The sequence below is a fragment of the Lepidochelys kempii genome, chromosome 4, assembly GCF_965140285.1.
Source record: "Lepidochelys kempii isolate rLepKem1 chromosome 4, rLepKem1.hap1, whole genome shotgun sequence".
In the NCBI taxonomy this organism is placed as follows: domain Eukaryota; kingdom Metazoa; phylum Chordata; order Testudines; family Cheloniidae; genus Lepidochelys; species Lepidochelys kempii.
This window is the reverse complement of record NC_136383.1, coordinates 51,209,685-51,228,738: the sequence shown is the minus strand read 5'-3', so window position 1 is coordinate 51,228,738 and position 19,054 is coordinate 51,209,685. Positions and strand designations below refer to the sequence as shown.

At 43.3% G+C, this 19,054-nt stretch overlaps 1 protein-coding gene and 1 long non-coding RNA gene across 7 annotated transcripts in view; one reads left to right on the top strand and one right to left on the bottom strand.

The window, feature by feature from the left end:
- ELMOD2 (ELMO domain containing 2) overlaps positions 1 to 8,046 on the bottom strand; it is a 17,493-nt gene extending 9,447 nt beyond the window's left edge. The window contains exons 1-4 of one of the 5 annotated variants that reach the window (XM_073341197.1): positions 7,965 to 8,046; positions 6,533 to 6,680; positions 5,371 to 5,399; positions 566 to 663 (exon numbers count right to left, since the gene is read on the bottom strand). In XM_073341197.1, coding sequence (XP_073197298.1) covers positions 566 to 663; positions 5,371 to 5,399; positions 6,533 to 6,677 — 272 coding nt within the window. In that variant the 5' untranslated portion in view covers positions 6,678 to 6,680; positions 7,965 to 8,046. Of the gene's footprint in view, positions 1 to 565; positions 664 to 5,370; positions 5,400 to 6,243; positions 6,390 to 6,532; positions 6,847 to 7,418; positions 7,707 to 7,964 lie in introns of those variants that run through there. The other 4 variants (XM_073341199.2, XM_073341195.1, XM_073341196.1 and 1 more) reach the window with 4 other exon arrangements.
- Positions 7,314 to 19,054, top strand: LOC140910412 (uncharacterized). Of its 2 annotated transcripts, none has more exons than XR_012158575.1 (2): positions 7,314 to 7,707; positions 14,749 to 19,054. It is a non-coding gene; the product is annotated as an uncharacterized LOC140910412 (long non-coding RNA). The 2 variants fall into 2 exon arrangements; XR_012158576.1 differs by lacking the exon at positions 7,314 to 7,707 and adding an exon at positions 7,730 to 8,915.

Here is a 19,054-nt window from a genome sequence, read left to right as displayed (position 1 = left end):
GTCACACTTGCTTCTAGATTTCAAAGGTCAGAAGATATCCCAAACTTTGAAACTGTGGATGGCTTTTATGTAGAGAGAAAGATCATTTTTAGAATTGTTTTAAATTAGTTATACTTTTCCCTCTTCAAGGCCTATACAGTTACAGGTGGAGAGACACAAAAGAAACTGATCTAACAAGCTTTTTTTTTTTAAATGAACTCTCTAAAACAATATAGGTAATATAGGTCATACGGGATATGTGATGATATGGTAAAGATCTGATTGAGATGACCAGTACAATTTAATTGGGGTTGGCCAACTGTGAGTAATGCAGTTATCCCAAACTCATGCCAATAAAACCTTTATACCACACCACGTCATATGCAGTCTCCTCATATATACATCTTAAATCCTTAAAAGTGAATTGCAAAGTATGATGTACATACTGTATTCCTCAAACAACAAGATCAGATTAGGTGATTCCTAAAATAATCATCTTTCTCGTCATATACCTATACAATGTTATAAAAGGCAAAATGATGTGGTCCACTTAGAGGTACCTGTGTAACAGTAGCAAACAACATACCCTGTATCCTTCTGTATATTAATCTTCTTTTCTTTCATTATACCCATGACACATTTTTCCACTTCAGCTTCACCAACATGTATAGCATGTCTTAATACCTAAGAAGTGAACGTAAGTCAAACAATGAATACAAAACGTAACATCTATTTTGTTCCTATTATTTACTAGTCTGTTTATGCCCATTGCATTTGCATCTTTTAAAAATGAAAAAATATGGGACAGTTGTCAAGGTAAATACATTTTGTGGTAAGTCCTTAAGTGTGCTTGCTTTGCCTGTGAAAGAATGAGGATGGTTTCATTCTTTTTCAGTCAGCTGGTAAAATACAGTAATTAAAAAACATGCATCCTGGACTGTGATCTCAAGATAACTAGTGTCAGGCCTGATAATTTTTGGAGGAGAATCCTCAAAGGCAAACTTAGATCCGGAGAGAAGTTGTATTGGAAATTCACTATAACCTAGATTCTGATACCCTTCAACATGCTAAATAGTACCTTACTCCACTTACTTAGTCCTACTGAAGTCAATGGGATTATTGAGGAGCAAGCTAATTCTCAGTGACGTTCTTCCTCCAATTCAATAATGAACTAACACATCATCATAAGGAGCAAGTGTACTATTGGAAGTGAGATGCCAGTGTTAGGATGAGACAGAGGCCTTGACTATGTTGTTACTAACAGCATGCCATACTTTTCCGGAGTGAAGATATTAACCAAAGTCCAAGACAAATTCCAGAACCTAGGTTAATATCTTCATTCTGGAAAAGTGTGGCACATTTGCTGCTAGTAACAACAAATAGGTTGAGACAGAGGCCTTAACATACACATTAACGTCCTTGAAAGAGCAAAAACAACCTGCATCAAGACAATAGTTATCAAAGCTCAACTCAGATGGACAGATTGTTATCAGAAAGGAGGATGATAGAGTCTCCAAAAAAGTCACTTATGGTTAGCTGAAACTTGGAAAGTACAGGAAGGACGGTGAATGTAAATACTTTAAAGTTACCCATAAGCAGAATATTAACTTATGCGGCATAAATGTTGATAACTTCAAAGACACAGCCAAAGACCAACATGAATAGAGATCACATACCAATAAACGCTGTAAATACCTGAAGGTCACACTTACAGGATGGGGGAACTCTATCCTAAGAAGCAGCAACTCTGAAAAAGATTTGGGGGTTGCAGTGGATAATCAGCTGAACATTAGCTCCCAGTGAAATGCTGTGGCAAAGAAGGCTTTGGATGCATTAGTCCTTGATAAACTGGAAAGGGTTTGGAGAAGAGCCACAAGAATGATTAAAAGATTAGAAAGCATGCCTCACAGCAACAGACTCAAAGAGCTCTCTATAGCTTAACAAAAAGAAGGTTGGGAGAGTGACTTGATTACAGTCCAAGTACCTACACGGGGAACAAGTATTTAATAATGGTCTCTTCAATCTAGCAGAAAGAAAAGGAGTACTTGTGGCACCTTAGAGACTAACCAATTTACTTGAGCATGAGCTTTCGTGAGCTACAGCTGATGAAGCGAGCTGTAGCTCACGAAAGCTCATGCTCAAATAAATTGGTTAGTCTCTAAGGTGCCACAAGTACTCCTTTTCTTTTTGCGAATACAGACTAACACGGCTGTTACTCTGAAACCTGTCAATCTAGCAGAGAAATCCAATGGCTAGAAATTGAAGCTAGACAAATTCAGATTGGAAATAAGGTGTAAATTTTTAACAATGATGGTATTGACCTTGGAACAATTTACCCAAGATCATAGTGGATTCTCCAACACTGGCAATTTTCAAATCAAGTTAGATGTTTTTCTAAAAAATATACTCTAGGAATTATTTTGGGGAAGTTCTATGGTCTATTATACAAGAGGTCAGTCTAGCTGATCACAATAGTCCCTTCTGGCTTTTGAATCTATTAATCACTTTGAGAAAGATGCACAAGGTTAGTAGCAACTGGACATCTAACATAGTGAAAATGAGATAGGATCAGAGGCAAAAATAGGGAAAGAAAAAGTTAAATTACTTAGACAAGTTAGGTGTCTTCAAGTCAGCAAGGCCTGATGAAATACATCGTAGAATACTCAATGAGCTGACTGAGGAGGTATCTGAGCCATTAGCGATTTATCTTTGAAAAGTCATGTAAGACAGGAGAGATTCCAGAGCGGGAAAAGGTCAAATATAGCGTCCATCTATAAAAAGGGAAATAAGGACAACCTGGGGAATTACAGACCAGTCTGCTTAACTTCAGTACCTGGAAAGATAATGGAGCAAATAATTAAGCAATCAATTTGCAAACATCTGGAAGATAAGGTGATAATTAACTGTCAGCCTAGATTTGTCAAGAACAAATCATGTCAAATCAACCTAATATCTTTCTTTGACAGGCTAATAAGCCTTGTGGATGGTGGGGAAGCAGTAGATGTGGTATATCTTGACTTTAGTAAGGTTTTGATATGGTCTTGCATTACCTTCTCATAAACAAACTAGGGAAATACTACCTACCTGGACCTACTATAAGGTGGTTGCATAACTTGTTGGAAAACTGTTCCCAGACAGTAGTTATTAGTGGTTCACAGTCAAACTGGAAGGGCATATCGAGTGGGGACCCGCAGGAATCAGTGCTGGGTCCGGTTCTGTTCAATATCTTCATCAATGATTTAGATAATGGCATAGAGAGTACACTTATAAAGTTTGTGGACAATACCAAGCTGGGAGGGGTTGCAAGTGCTTTGGAGGATAGGATTAAAATTCAAAATGATCTGGAAAAACGGCCTGAAGTAAATAGGATGAAATTCAATAGGGACAAATGCAAAGTACTCCCCTGAGGAAGGAACAATCAGTTGCACATATACAAAACGGGAAATGACTGCCTAGGAAGGAGTCTACAGAAAAGGATCTGGGGGTCATCGTGGATCACAAGCTAAATATGAATCAACAATGTAACACTGTTGCAAAAAAAGTGAACATCATACTGGGATGTATTAGCAGGAGTGTTGTAAGCAAAACACAAGAAGTCATTCTTCCGCTTTACTCCGCACTGATTAGGCCTCAGCTGGAGTATTGTGTCCAGTTCTGGGCATCACATTTCAGGAAAGATGTGGACAAATTGGAGAGAGTCCAGAGAAGAGCAACAAAAATGATTAAAACTCTAGAAAACATGACCTATCAGGGAAGATTGAAAAAATTGGGTTTGTTTAGTCTGGACAAGAGATGACTGAGGGGGGACATGACAACAGTTTAAGTACATAAAAGGTTGTTACAAGGAGGAGGGAGAAAAACTGTTCTCCTTAACCTCTAAGGACAGGACAAAAAGTAATGGGCTTAAATTGCGGCAAGGGGGGTTTAGGTTGAACATCAGGAAAAACTTGTCAGGGTGGTTAAGCACTGGAATAAATTGCGAAGGGGGGTTGTGGAATCTCCATCATAGGAGACGTTTAAGAGCAGGTTAGACAAACACCTGTCAGGGATGGTCTAGATAGTACTTAACCCTGCCATGAGTGCAGGGGACTGAACTAGAGAACCCCTTGAGGTCTCCTCCAGTCCTACGATTCTATGATTGGGGAAAAAAGGACCATGCATCATGCCAAGTTTTCAGAGGGAGCTTACACATCCCTATGTGACATCTGTTCGCAACCTTGTGCCTCACAGATTGGCGTATACAGCCACAACAGAAAACACAAGATGCTACAATGTCATTGTTGGATATTACAGACAGCTATATTATACCAATCTCTTAGTGGCACTATGCAGTCATAAAATAGTTTTCATTCCATTCCTGAACAGCTACATTTCAATAATGTGAGATGGGATTCGTAATACACACACAGACACACAAAGGGAAACCATTTTGGGATAAAAAGAAAAGGAGTATTTGTGGCACCTTAGAGACTAATAAATTTATTTGAGCATAAGCTTTCATGAGCTACAGCTCACTTCATCGGATGCACCTTTTTCGGATACAGACTAACACGGCTGCTACTCTGAAACCTGTCATTTTGGGGTAAGATACTCTATAAATTTAAGATATTAAAATCATAATCAAGACCTCTGGTAGAACCCACTCAATGTGCTCTATCATAACAACAACAATTTAATTATGTGGCAGTCACAAAAATTCTCTTTCAGTACCACTTGGCAGTGATTAGACAGAAAAGAACAGTCACTCATCTTCATATCTACAAAGAAAAAAATTTAGTTTAAGATAAGCAAATCTGATGATCTAAAACTTTAACAGTATCCCTTTAACTGATGCTGAACATATCAAAAGTAAAATGAACTTGTGACATACTGCTGAACAGCCAAGTATGTATTCATATTCCATTTGCCTCAATTATACAACACGACCACATGACAGCATAGCATAATGGTATATATCTAGCATTGAAAGGATTACATATCACATTTCCATTTTCTACAAAAGATTTTTAGACTGCAAATCGCATTTATCCTGTCCTGCCTAATAGCTTCATTTTTGCTGTGCAGATCACCGATGCTTTGATACCATGACAAAAATTATATTAGGAATTAGACTAATTTTTTCCTATTCAAATAATCTATTCAATTTTACATATATTTCTGAATGAGAGTGGAAATATGGATAACACTGAGCATATTGAGCATTATTCTGTATAAAACTTTAACAGAAAAACAGTGAGAGAAAATTTTACTCCAGCACATATTCTGTTATGAATACACACCCAAAAGACTCTGAAAGCTATCAAATTCTACAAGTAAGTATTCCTTTAAGGGCATATTTGTCTCTAAAAATTGGTTTTCTGGTTATAATGTGTTATCTCCATCAAATCCTACCTTACTCTTTGATAATCCCAATGAGTACTCTGTAATACAAGACAAATAATTAGATCACTACAACTGTTTTATATATTGAATTCAAACTTTTGACGAGTTACATCATTGACAACACTACTGAATTGAAAACCTTTTGCATGATGTAAATCTATCACCATCTTTATGAATATAGCAATCTGAATAGTCTTGTGGTTTTTAAATTTACTTCATTACAACCTCAGTTTAACAGCCTGGAAAGATGAGGTGCCAGTTTGAAAGAGAAAAGGGTTCTTGGTGAAAATATAGCTGTTGTGTATTTAGGAATATCTTTCCAAGCGCATTAAAATCAGTCATTTATACTAACAGGAGTTTAAAGGAACAGTAAACTTCAAAAGATCATCATACTTCGTACATTTTCCTACTATTGTTACAACGGCAACCAAGATTGACTTACCAGTAAGAGAAAATACTTATTTTAGATTTGACATCACTTTGTGTGTCGTCATTTTCAGTATTTCCCCTTTATAATTAATTTCCATGTTTGTGTGGGTCTTTCAAAGAAAACAATTTTTTTTGCTTTAAATAGGAAATTGTGATGGTAAAAAGAAAAAAATTGGCCAGAGACTCAGCAGAAGGTGTAACGCCATTTAGCTCATTTTTTAAAGCAGACTATATTTCCCTTGTTTAGCAGGGAAAGGAAAATATATCTTTTAGACCTTTATATTTTTTTTATAATTAAAGCTTCAGTAAAAGCATTTATAGTTTATATACAGTATGATGCGCTTTGCTTTTAAAGTAAATTTAGAGTCCTCGAGAAAGGCATTGGCCTAGCAGGCAATACAGGAAACAAGTTACAAAACAGACACAACACAGGAAGGGTGTCAGCTTTCTTACCATGCTTTGTCAAAATGCTTCTAGAAGACCTATAGTTGCCAATTCCAGCAATGAACATTGTAGAGGAATCTAAGGCCCATGTAACCCTTGAGTCTGCCAATAGGAGTACAGTATCGATGACTTAGACCTTTTTTCCCTAGTTGGACCTGATGTGAAACCAACAATGCTTTAGGTATGCCTTCAAACTGCTGTGACACAGATTAACTGTTACCAAACCTAACTGCAAGAGGAACTGGCTGACCAGTTGCAAGCTCTAATGTACTTTTTAAAAGATTACATTCTTTATTACCTATCTTTAGCGTCCGTTGTGAACCTTCCTTTGAGCCACCACAGATACGCTGTAATTCACATTTTCCAGTAAGCAGCCTCAAGATCCATTTCAGCCAAAACCGGAAGAAGTTACTATACAGGTATCCCCATAAGTACACAAACATTTTCTGTACAAAGAGAGTGACAATTGATCACAGGCCATTCATTGCCTGACACTACAGAAAAAAATTGTACAATCTATCTGGGCTGCTAGCTCCTGCTAACGACGGTAATATCTGCTCCCTCTCACGTGGCCTTCGTCTGTCAGAAATGAAAGGCTGCGTCCTCCCTTAGCTGCAAAGGGTAAAGAAGGAGAGATGCTTTGTACCAGAGCTGGACGCGGAAGAGCAGGCAGCTGGGGAGGGTCAATGCCAAGGCTTATGGGGGGGAGGGGGGACTGGAAGCACTGCCAAAGCAGGACACAGGCTGTCAGGCACTGCCTTAGCTTCCTCTTCCAGCTCTGCCCAAACACCGCCGCGCTGCCCTGCGGCCCCCTAGGTGCAGCCCGGGGTGGCGGTGGGGGGCGGCTACGCCCTCCGAGGAAGATGCGCAGGGGCTGGGGGAGGGGCAGAGAGGCTCATCGAAAGCGAGGCTGTTGCCATGTCGCTCATCCGGACAGCTGTCGCGGGGGTCGCACAACGCCCGCTGTCTGCTGAGAGGAGGGGAGGGGGTTGGCCCAGGGCCAGCTGCTGCCCCAGACGGTCAGCGGGGAGCAGGTGGATGACGGGTCCTCGCACGGGACGCCCCGCTGGACTAGCCGCCTCCCCCCTCCCCCCTCCCGGGCGGGGCAGCAGCTCTGCCCGCGCGTCCTGCCACGAGGGCGCGCCCCGCGCCCGGGTACCGCCAGCAGGCCAGGCCCTGCTCACATCGTCCCAACCAGTGAGCGGGGCTGGCTCCGGCCTCGCCCCCTGACTCTTGCGACCCCCGGGAGGAAAGCTGTCCCCTGCTGACCCGGAAGTGATTGATGGGCGTGGGGGACGGGCCAGTCAAACCGCCGTTCTGGGGTCGCTGAAGTGCCCCGCCCCTCGGCTAGCGTGTCGCGTGCGTAACGGGGGGGCGACCTTAGCGAGGCGGTGCCTGGGCGCCCGCCGCAACCTCCAGACCCGCCAAGCCCCGGCCGGCACGAGCCGTTCAGCGAGCAGGGACAGCGACGAGGTGCGCGTAGCCCGCTCCCCCCCACCCCCACCCGCGCTAGTTCCGCCCGGGCCCCGGTTCCGCAGCCCCAGGTGGCGTCGGGCAGCGGTTAGTTGTCGGGTTCCTGAGGCGTGAAGGGGGGACTCGTGGCCGGCGGGCGCTGGGCGCTGCCTCCTTCTCTGCCTGCGGAACGCGCCTCCTCGGCGCTGCAGCCGCCGGGCCGCTCAGCCCTGGCTCATTGTGAGGTGGGGTAGGTAATAGCGGCGTGCGATGGGCACCTGTTCCTGCTCCCCCGGCAGACTCCGCCTGGCGTGTCCTAGCCAGAGGCCCGTGTGCCGTCGCCTGGGCGTGCGTGTAACACACCTGGAGATGGGCAGAGCCAGGCGGCATGACGTTAACAAGCACGTGACCGTGTCTAGCTGGCCGAGTAATAAGCAGCAGACCGTCCAAAAGGACCAGAAACCTCTTCTCTCTGTCTGCCACCATCGTTGCTGTTCCTAGGGTCAGGCTGGCTCTGCTGTGTTTGAGATTTACTATAAGGGTCTCCCTCCTGTCCTAGGTCTGAAAAAATGAAGAATATGTGTGAGAAAAGTAGAATAGATGACAAACATCTCAACAAAGCCCTGGTCTGTAGGCACAGCGTGCACGGACAGAAGGGTGTAGAAACACAGTCTCCCTAAGTGCTCTTCCATCTGTGTCTGTACAGGGGAGTTGTCAGCATAGCTGTGTCAGCCAAGGGTGTGGGTTTTTTTTTTCTATATCAAGTTGTTTGAACTCTTCAATGTAGACCAGATGTTGGTAGGCAGAGGGGGAAAAGGTTTGTCTTTTTTTTTTTTTTTAACAGTTGCACTAAAAGAAAGTGTATATAAAGAGCTCAGGTGCAATTGATTAATTTAAAATAGAAAGAAGCCAAGGTAGCAAGACTAACCAGAAATTATTTTTTTCAGCTTAGGCTGACTTGAAGATTGTGTCCCTGTAACCTGCTGATCTGTACGTGTTATGTGCACGGGTGGGGACTGTAATAAATTTGCATCCTTTAGGTCAGGCACAGAGGCAGATATATAAGATGTGCTATACTGTGGTTTACATCTCTCACTGTAGGATGCACACACTTATAGTGACCTGTGCTTGGCCACATGAAAGCTAGAAGTATGCTATATGCAAGGTTGAGCCTGAAGACTACCCAGTAAATACAGCAACTGATCTATCGAAAAGCAGCTGCCTAGTAGGTAGGGCAAATTGCTGTAAATGCATTATCCCAAGACTTGGCATCCCTCATTGGTTGTTTATCTATTACCCAGGTCTGTTGTTTATCTATTACCCAGAGCACTCAGGCATGTGAAATCTAAGATGACGTTACCCTCTGGCACCTTGAAAAACTATGCTCGGGCAGCTTGGCCTTGTCATTTTCTGAACCTCAGGGTATGCCTATGATGATAATAATGCTGCACTGTCCCCTCTATGACCATTAGCCCCCTCAGATTCTCTGCTCTTCCCCCTCCCCTGAACCATGCTCCATCAACCCCACCCTCAATATGTCACACTTCCCATGAGATAAAAGGACGGTCCTCTCATGGATCAGTAATTGGTTAAAAGATAGGAAACAAAGGGAAGGATTAAATGGCCATTTTCACAATAAAGAGAGGTAAATATCCAGTCCTCCAAGGATCGATACTGGGACCTGTGCTGTTCAGCATATTCGTAAATGATGTGGAGAAGAAGGTGAAGAGTGAGGGTAAAATTTGCAGACAATACAAAATTACTCAATATTGTAAGTCCAAAGTTTTGTGTGAAGAGTTACAAAGGGATCTCACAACACAGTGACAAAATGACAGATGAAATTTAGTGTTGATGGGTAAGGCTGCATGTCTGTCATGGAGGTAGTGGAAGTCATGGATTCCATGACTTTCCATTACTTCTGCAGCAGCCCATGTGGCTGACCTCAGGGCTGCCCAAGCAGCTGGCTCTGGGGCCTGCAGCTCAGGCAGCCCCAGGGATAGCCACACCGGCCACTGCTGGAGCAGCCTTATAGACAGCTGATCAGGTGGCCCTGCAGTCAGCCGCACTGGGCACTGCTGGAGTGGCCCCAAGGCCAGCCACACCAGCTACTGCTCAGGCAGACCCAGGCAGCCAGTGCAATAGCTAGTCAGTGGTCTTGGGGGCGGCCAAAGCAGCCGCTGCTTGATGGCCCTGGCAGCTGGCCGTGGGGACCACCTGGGCAACGGCTGGTGCTGCTGGCCACATGGAATGCCCAAGCAGCAGCAGTGCCTTCAGTGTCCCCCCAACCAAGAGCAATCCCTCTATGGGTTGGCAGGACCTTTTCCCAGTGAAAGAGTCTTTACACAGTAATATCCTTAACTTGTATTTATTAGCAATTGATCAACAGAATACACATGCTAAACATACAATGCTCACCACTCCCATATGGCAGATGAACTTTTCCTGGTGCCCAGTCAGGATTGGGTCATGTGGGGCTGTGTCCAGTATAGTTGGCAGGATTTGAGGGTTCTGGCAGCTTTGATCTTGGGCTGTGTCCTGGAATTAGGTTTCAAATAACTTCTTTTTGGGACCCAGTTTATATAGTTAAACTTAGGTCCTGCTTATCTGTACCGTAACCAATTATTTTTACTAAATATTGCGAAACAATTCTTTAACCATTACTAGCACATTACTTCCTACACACAAGAATCCATTCAAATGTTGTGAAACTAGTTACGCAACAGACAGAAGCAACTGGAGGTTTAAAAAGGGGCATTTATAGATTTTTTTTTCCCAGTTGCAACTGTTGATAAGCATTTCTGCCAAACAGAGTGTTATCTTGCAAAGATTTTCTTTAAACATCTTAATGTTTGTCTGTAGATCTGTTATTCTTCCTTAACAACCAAATATTCTATTGTTTTGTACAGTTTAGATGGGACATGACTCTGCACTTTTAGCTAATGGCAGCTGCTGCTCCTTACTGCAAAAAGCCACAGACCACACTCCCATCTCTGCATGATAGCTCTGGGCCCTGCTGAGGCGCAGCACCAGACCAGCAGTGTAGTTGAGTCAGGGTTAGTTGAGGAGCTGGGACTGGCCAGGCTCTAGAATCCAGAGGTGATAGGAAAGCCACGTCATTCCCCACAGCTCAAGGAGGAATTTGCAGTAGCTATGTCCAGTAACAACAGTATGGCAGCCTGGTCCTACCCCCTTCCTTGGAGTGGTGCTACCAATTGTAAGGACTGTCAAAATCAGATTCAGGACTCACATAATTTGTCAGACCACTCTGTTTATTAGCAAAGCGCTTTGCTAATGCACCCAGATGTGAGCCCCTCTCTGAGGCTAAGCCAAAGCCAATTTAACATAAGAGACGAAAGCAGAAACTGACAAATATACATACATATCTTATTTGCATACTAACGTTTACCAATCTCCTAGCTCAGTAGGAGCTCTAAGTTAGTTTGAGGACCCATTGTCTCACACTCCTTAATATTTCTCTTCCTGACAACTATATTTCAACAAACCCTTCAAGTAGCATTTCTTTAATGAATTATAATTTCAATATAATTCATTCTACTTTCACAGGACAGAGCATTGTGATGCATCATGCTCCAAAACTGCAGAGATAGAATGAGTAACTTCAGTTCCCCGCTACAGGATACATGTACAATAAGTGTAGGTGAAGAAAATGGAGAGGGAGAAAGAGTACATGTGCAGTGGGTGCATTTCTGCAGGGCTCCAGTACTGTTACGTTTGTTACTACACTGCTATTACCAGATCCATTTCAAGATCATGGTACTTATTTTTAAATATCTAAAAATAGTTTCAAGCTACATACCTGAAGAACCACCTGTCAATATATTTGCATCGTAACAGCTGTAATTGACAGAAAAGAGGTCTAAACTCACTTGGACTAGCTATAGGAACCTGCTACCACCTGAGATAGGGCTCGGCCTGAGTATTGCACACTTTCTAATGGAAACCATAGTAGAAATGCACACTTTCGTAGGTTGTGTTGCTCCTGTGAGGAGAGTAAAGGGAATTTCACTTGCTTTGAATTGGACACAAAAGTTGAATTATAAGAGGGCAAACTGACTTGCTTGGCCATGTTCTAATATCTCTTGAAATGCAGGAAAAAGAATTTGTTCCTATACCTTTCGTATAATATCAAAGGTTGCCAAGCAGGACTGCTGGTTCCTCTTTTCCAGATCATATCAGAGGTGACCCAGCAAGTTTGGCATTCTCTCTAATTAAAGTTTCATATTTTCTTAAAGCACAATGCACTCCAAAAGAATGTGATGTTTGAGTTGAATGTGCAATCAAATGATCATGCATTGAAAAAAATATTAAAAAGGTGGGGTGAAAGTTAATGGATAAGAGGGCCATGTTAAGAGGTAGCAGCTGGGTTTTATGCTAGACCCTTTTAACCTGTTTTACAGTGTAACCTCTTAAATGAATTTACTCTCTTTCACAATGTCCCTTGTTACTTGGAAGTGCTATAGCATGAAAGTAGATCAGAGAGTGTTCTGGGGCTTGTATTTCCTACGATGCTGTCTGCTGTTCAGGATGTTTGCTTGCCTAGTTGTGTTGTGGAATGATAGCGCTGTCACAGATAATTAAATAGAAGTGTTCTTAGTTGGTGCCCACTTGTAAAATAGATATTTTTTTTTAATTGTGTTTGAACTGAAATACCAGACTCATACATGGGGTGAAATTAGTGGGATTTTTGCCCTTGACTTCAGTAGGGCCAAAATTTCACCATTTGTATTTTAATTTTCGGAAGCGTGGGGAGAGGAGGTTCAGACAAGATGCACAAGTGCTTGGAAGGAATTAAGAAGTGGGTTGGGTCTCTGGCTCCTTATGTTCTCAAGCCCAAGCACAGATTTCTGCGAGACAACATATTTGTAACCCAAGCACCCCTGTTTCTGACTGGAGCTTTTTCGAAGGTTGCAGCAGGAGTGTTCCAAGAGTGTGGGACTCTGTAACCGTATGCACCCCTGTATTCACACCTTACACCAGAGGTGGGCAAACTACAGCCTGTGGGCCACATCCGGCCTGCAGTACCATCCTGCATGGCCCTTGAGCTCCTGGCCGGGGAGGCTAGCCGTCAGCCCCCCCCCCCCCCCCGCCAGCCATGCTGCCACACAGGTAACACGGCTTGTGCCTGCCCACCTCCCAGGCTTTCCAGTGAGCAAGTCCGGCTGCTCTCAGCTGCATGGTAAGGGGGTGGGGAGGTTGGATAAGGGGCAGAAGGTTCCGGGGGGCAATCAGGGGACAGGGAGCAGTTGGATGGGGCGGAGGTTCAGGGCAGAGGGTGGTTGAATGGGGTGGAGGTTCGGGAGGGCAGTCAAGGGATGGGGAACAGGGAGGTTGGATAGGCGTGGGAGTCTCAGGGGGCCTGTCAGGGGGGCGGGGGTGTGGATAGGGGTCAGGGCAGTCTGGGGACAGGGAGCAAGGGGAGTTGGATAGGGGGTGGGGTCCCGGGGGGGGCGGTTAGGGTGGAGGGTCCCGTGAGGGGGTGGTCAGGGGACAAGGAGCAGTGGGGGTTGGATAGATCAGAGGATCTGAGGGGGGGGCAGTGAGGGGGCCGATAGGTGGTGGGGGCCAGGCTGTTTGGGGAGGGACAGCCTTCCCTACCGGCCCTCCATACAGTTTTGCAACTCCGATGTGGCACTAGGGCCAAAAAGTTTGTCCACCCCTGCCTTACACACTATTGTAATAATCTTTGCACAAAATATGCCTTGTGAGGTATCATTTGAAAACTAATAACTTACTGGTTAATAATGTCATGGCTGACAATATCAACAGTATATGTAAAATTATGAATTACCTGAAATGATGTTACTAGCACTTGTTCAAAAGCAGACAGGTAAAAGTGTTAAAGCTCTATCCTAAACAAAGGAGTGTGGGTTTACCTCAGTTTAGACATAAACAGTAAACAGAGCAATCAAACTAATGGGGAGGGAAGAGTGGAGATGGCAAGAAACAAAACAATTTACATTTTAGCAAACGCTAGTGCAGGAAGAAAGAACATGGAGCTTCCTTCACCACCAGAGTCCATGTCATCTTCCACGTTGCTTCAATAAACTTTACTTTGAGGGGTAACCAGAAGAATCCATACTGTTCTAGAAAGGAAAGGGCAGAATATCCCAAGGTATGTCTTTCATCTAAGAAAACAAAGGAACCTGCATTTTGGGCTGCTGGAGGAGATCCCGAGGGGAGGGAAGGAGTCAGACACCATTTTGCCAGAAGACTTAATTGGGAAAGCCATCTTGAACAAAGCCTGTACCTTGCTAGATTAAGTTTTAGACTTTTACATGTGTATGTTCACCTTTATTTGCTTGTAACCATTTCTAACTTTATCTCTTATACTTGAACTCACTTAAAATCCTGTCTTCTTTTGTTAGTAAACTAGTTTTACTTTTAATCTAACCCAGGGATCTCAAACACGCAGCAGTCCTGCGGAGCTATTTCCTGCGGCCCGCCATAGGAAATGACTCCTTCTCCCCCCCACTCCTCTCCCCACTGTGCGCCGTGTCCCCGCTCCTCCACCTACCTCCCAGCGCTTCCCACCCCCGAACAGCCGTTTGGCAGCACTTAGGATTTTACAGGAGGGAGGGGGGAGGAGCAGGGACGCGGCACACTCAGGGGAGGAGGCAGAGAAGAGGCAGGGATGGGTTTTGGGGAAGGGGTTGGAATAGGAGCAGGGAGGGGGAGCATGAGCTGTATGCTATTCTGGTTTATGCATCATCAACAGAACTTTTGATTATGAGTCTTATCCAACTCCCATTGAAGTCAATGACATTCTTCCCATTGATTTCAATGGGAGTTAGACAAGACTCTACCTTCCAGTTGCAGAATATAGTGCTGGTAAAGAAGCATAAGTGAGAAAGAACACTGCCTGACTGAAATTTCAAAGTACGTTTTCAGACCTGTGTAAAGGGGTCCACTAGTCCTCATGTGGCCCTCATGGTGATTTGAGTTTGAGATCCCTGGTCTAACCCAACCTAGTTCTGTGTTTGCTTTAAAGTGTATGTTAACTCCAGTTAATGTGGCAAGTTGTTGGGTTTTGTCTCTTTAAAGGATCAAATGGACCTTTTATGCCTCTGAATGTTGCAGGAGAGGGATGGACATTGCAGAGCACATGAGTTCGAGAAAGCTCAGGACTGGGGGTGAGTTGGGGTCACCTGCTAACATTCACCAAGTCTGATAAAGACAAGAGTGTGTCTGGGATAACTTCTGGCAGGCTGTTGGATTCAAAGTGGTTGAATCGGAGTAATACAATTTACAGAACATGGAGTGCATGAAGGCTGGAAGTCACCAATAGCAGAAGCATTTTAATACAGGTGGTGACACAACATCTCCCTGGTCTGAATTGCACCCCTAAATGTGACAGTGGCATAATTATGCAGGATTTAAACATCTTGCTATTTTAACTGAGATTTATACTTTAAGCACTCGTGTAACAGTTTAAGTGATTCTCAATTGTGAAGACTAGGAACAGTCAAAAGAAAGGTTACCATTTTATTATTTTCAGTTTGTTTATTTCAGATAAGGGAAATAGAACAAAAAGTAAAGCATAAACATGAGCATCAGTGAAGCAACTGTAAAGTTATTGCTGGCCAGGTTGGGGAATGACAAATTAAAAGATGAGCATGAACCATAAAAATGGTTGTCTGGGTAGAAAGACAAAGTACATGGACGCCAAAAGTGGGAAACAAACACGAGAGCCAAGGAATGGGAGGCACAAAGGCAGAGGTGCCCAGAGCAAAATGGGCAAACGGGCAGATCCCACTGTCCCCAGGAACTCCCTCCATCCAAGGATCACCCAGGAGGGACAGGTTGTGCCCTGCATACAAAAAAGAAGCAGATTATATGGAAGAATATTTTTTCACTTTTGAAAGGTTATGTGAGGTTCATAAAGTTCCAGAAGATAAGAGTCCCCTGATTGCAAAGTTGTGTGGTAAAGCATAAAACATATTTAATGAAATGCTAGTTTAAAAAACTTTGAAATATTGTGAATTTTAAAAATCTGTCTTGCAAAGCTTTCAAATTAACCCTGATCTGTACAGGCTGAAATTCACAAATCTCAGGAAAAGTGAGTCAATATGTCCAGAAAATGTGTGGCCCAATAAGAAAAAGGAAGAAGTGGCTGACAACTATGACCAATTGTTTGATCTCTTTGCTCAAGAGCATTTTCTAAGTATGTGTTCCGAGATGTAATATAGAATAAATCTTTAAGTTCTCTACAGGAAGTTGCCATCCTGCCGCCTGATTCTATTGTACAAGCCCAAATGTCTAATGAGCACAAGACACCGAAGGAGGGACAGAAGCCTGGTGTAAAGGGGAGGACTGTGTTTTACCACTAGGAAGAAAGAGAGTGGTTGGGAGCCCAGGTGCTCACCTCCCCAGAATCATTCCTCTGCTGGAAATCCCCATCATACACAACCTGTACAGGAGAATGGTCCAAGGAGGTATCACCAATGTAACTCCACTGAGCACATGAGAAATAAGTGCCCTAAGATAAACTAAGCTCACACCCCATCCAACGCAAGTTAATGCAACTTTCATTAATATAGAGGAACATGTGGGGCCACTGATTAATTTTGTGAGGCCTGAGCCTAAGGAAGTGGACCTGGAGTTTATCAAGGTTGCCAATATATATTGCAAGGAATGGGTAGCCTCAAGGGACATTGGAGTACAAATTTTTCAGGTCAAGGAAAGCATATTCAGAAAAACTGGCAAGTTACCTGACCAGAAGGTAGAGCTCCTGGCATTAGAGAAATATTAAATAGCTGTACCTCTGGCTAAGGTGCATTTCCAATTAGGAGGCTTGAAAGGTACCTTGAAAGTTGCGATATTAAACAGCACTTCCACAGCAATGCTGGTGGGAAATTATATTTTTAGTATGTTCACAGCTGTTAATATTGTAACCCATAGAAGAGAATTGTGCAGACAAAGGAGCAGCTGTGGGAGAAGGGGACAGCCCCAGCTGAGCAAGAGGAAGCAAAGTGCTTTCAGATATGGGAGGGATTGAAGCCAGCTCCTGCATAGCAAAGGAAAGTAGAATCCTCTGAGACTGGGGGAGGGGGAATTAACCCCTGCTACTGAAGAATCTGTCCCAGTTGTCAGCTGCTAGCATTTTGCAGATGAACCAAGGGCAGCCTGCACTCTAGAGTGCATATGGGGATATGTGCTGAAGGGAACCCCAGTGAGGAGAAATGGAGAAAGTACAAGTAAGCTCATAGGGAAAAGTGTAATCCCTGGGAAACCTTAGAAGTGGCTGATTGTGCCTGCCCAGCACTGTGGGGAATTAATCTTGCTAACACATGATTTTCCTTTTACTGGTCACTTAGAGCCACGAAAATCTATGAGCCGTTTAAAAAAAAAAATTACTGGCCAGAGTACAAAATGAGGGGAGAGATTATTGCAGGTCTTGTGAATTATGTCAAAAAAGACCTGCAGGACTGCATAAAGTTCCTCTTTGCCCTTTGCCTGTAATACTAGAGGCGTTTTATAGGGTAGCAATGGGCGTTGTGGGTCCTATGCTACACCCCACCCAAAGGGGGAAGAAATATATCCTAGTGGTAGTGGATTTTGCCATCGATATCCGAAAGCAGTTGCTCTATTGACATAAAGCCTGTTTCTGTGGCAAAAAGCCCTTTTCATTATTTTTAGCAGAGTGTGTTTTCTTAAAAATATTTTATCAGATCATTAGTCAGATTTCATGTCTCAGCTGTTCAGTGACTTATGGAAGTTGTGTGTGGGATAAAACAACTAAAAGCTGCCCCATATCACCTAGAGACAAATGGTGTGGTGGAGAGGTTCAGTGGGACACTGAAATCAAATCTGAGGATGCATGCCCGCAGGTGGGACTAAGATTAGGACGAAATGTTACACTATTTGTTGTTAATAAGGAAGTGCCACAAGAATCTACAGTTTGGTCCATTTGATCTTCTATACAGAGGGAAAGTGAGGGGACTCCTAGCTCTTACCAGAGACTGCTGGGAAGGAGATACTGAGACAGAAAGGTAGCCTATAACTGAATATGTACAAAGGTTCAAGCAAGAGTTAAAGGACATGCTGGAAGTGGTTCAGAGTCACCTTTTGTTTGGCCTGACTGTCCCTGTGGTATGGCATGACCAATATATTTGTAAATGCTCTTTGAAGTAGGAGACAGAGAGTTGCTACTTATCCCTGTGGAAAAAAATGCAAAACTCGTGGAAGGGACCTTTTGAAATGATAGAAGAGGTAACTGAATGTACATACATGCAAAAGACCTCACAGTAATGCTGCCACACAGCTGGTGCATATAAACAGATTTAAAGTTGATCACAAGAGAGAAGCCATGATAAACATAATCTGTTGTTTAGAGGGGGAAACTGAGGAAACCTCATTGATTTGATGGCTGAATGCCAAACTGGCTCATCTCTGGAAAGCCTCAATAACTACAGTGAGTTACTATAAGTTGAGAAGGCAGAGGTGTTATCTGTACTTCAAGCACACAGACAAGTGTTTTCTAACAAGCCAGGGAAGACTCATTTGCTGACTCATAAGATCGTTACTGTAGGATCACAGCCACTTCCCAGCAGGGCGTACTGTACCACTGGCAAGGTACAAGAGCAAACTTGCACAGAGATGCAGAGCATGCTGGACCTGGGAGTGATTACAGAGTCTGACTGCTCTTGGGCATCACCTGTGGTCTTTGTTACTAAGACAGACAACACTGTAAGGTTTTGGGTTGAGTATAGGAAACTCAGTGCTGTCATGGTGCCAGATGCTTATTCTATGCCTAGAATTGATGATATGCTGGATATCTTAAGAAAAGCTAACTATATCAGTTTTTTTTATTTAAAGGATGCTGGAAAATTCTTCAGATAATGCTCAGAAAAAAATCTGCTTTTATTAGTGATGTGGGACTGTATGAGTTTTAAATGGATTACAGGACTTCGCAAGGGCCTTTGTCCACAATATAGCGATGACAAAACCTCTCACTGATCTGAATTGCACTCAAAGTGTGACAACAGACAATCCTTAAAGGAAAACCCTCTTTCATCAGAGCCTTCTAGATCTGTGCAAAAATAAAATCATCTCCCAACAGTTTGGTAATGTGTGAACAACATATGGGTTATTTTAATGCACTGTTTTATAGTTCAGAACTTCTTTTTTATTCTATTAGGTTTTTTTTAAAGTATGACATTTCCTACTTATTAAAGATGTAATTTTGTCTTCTAAAATACGTGTGCTTAGCTGGGGAAATTCAGTTCAGCCGGGCTTGTTGAGAGGTATCTAAGCTGTCTTCCTGTGGTATAGATTTGATATGCTCCCTTCCCTTGTGGGCTTTGCTGTGGATTTTAAAATTATTTTCACAATAAAAATATACAAAATC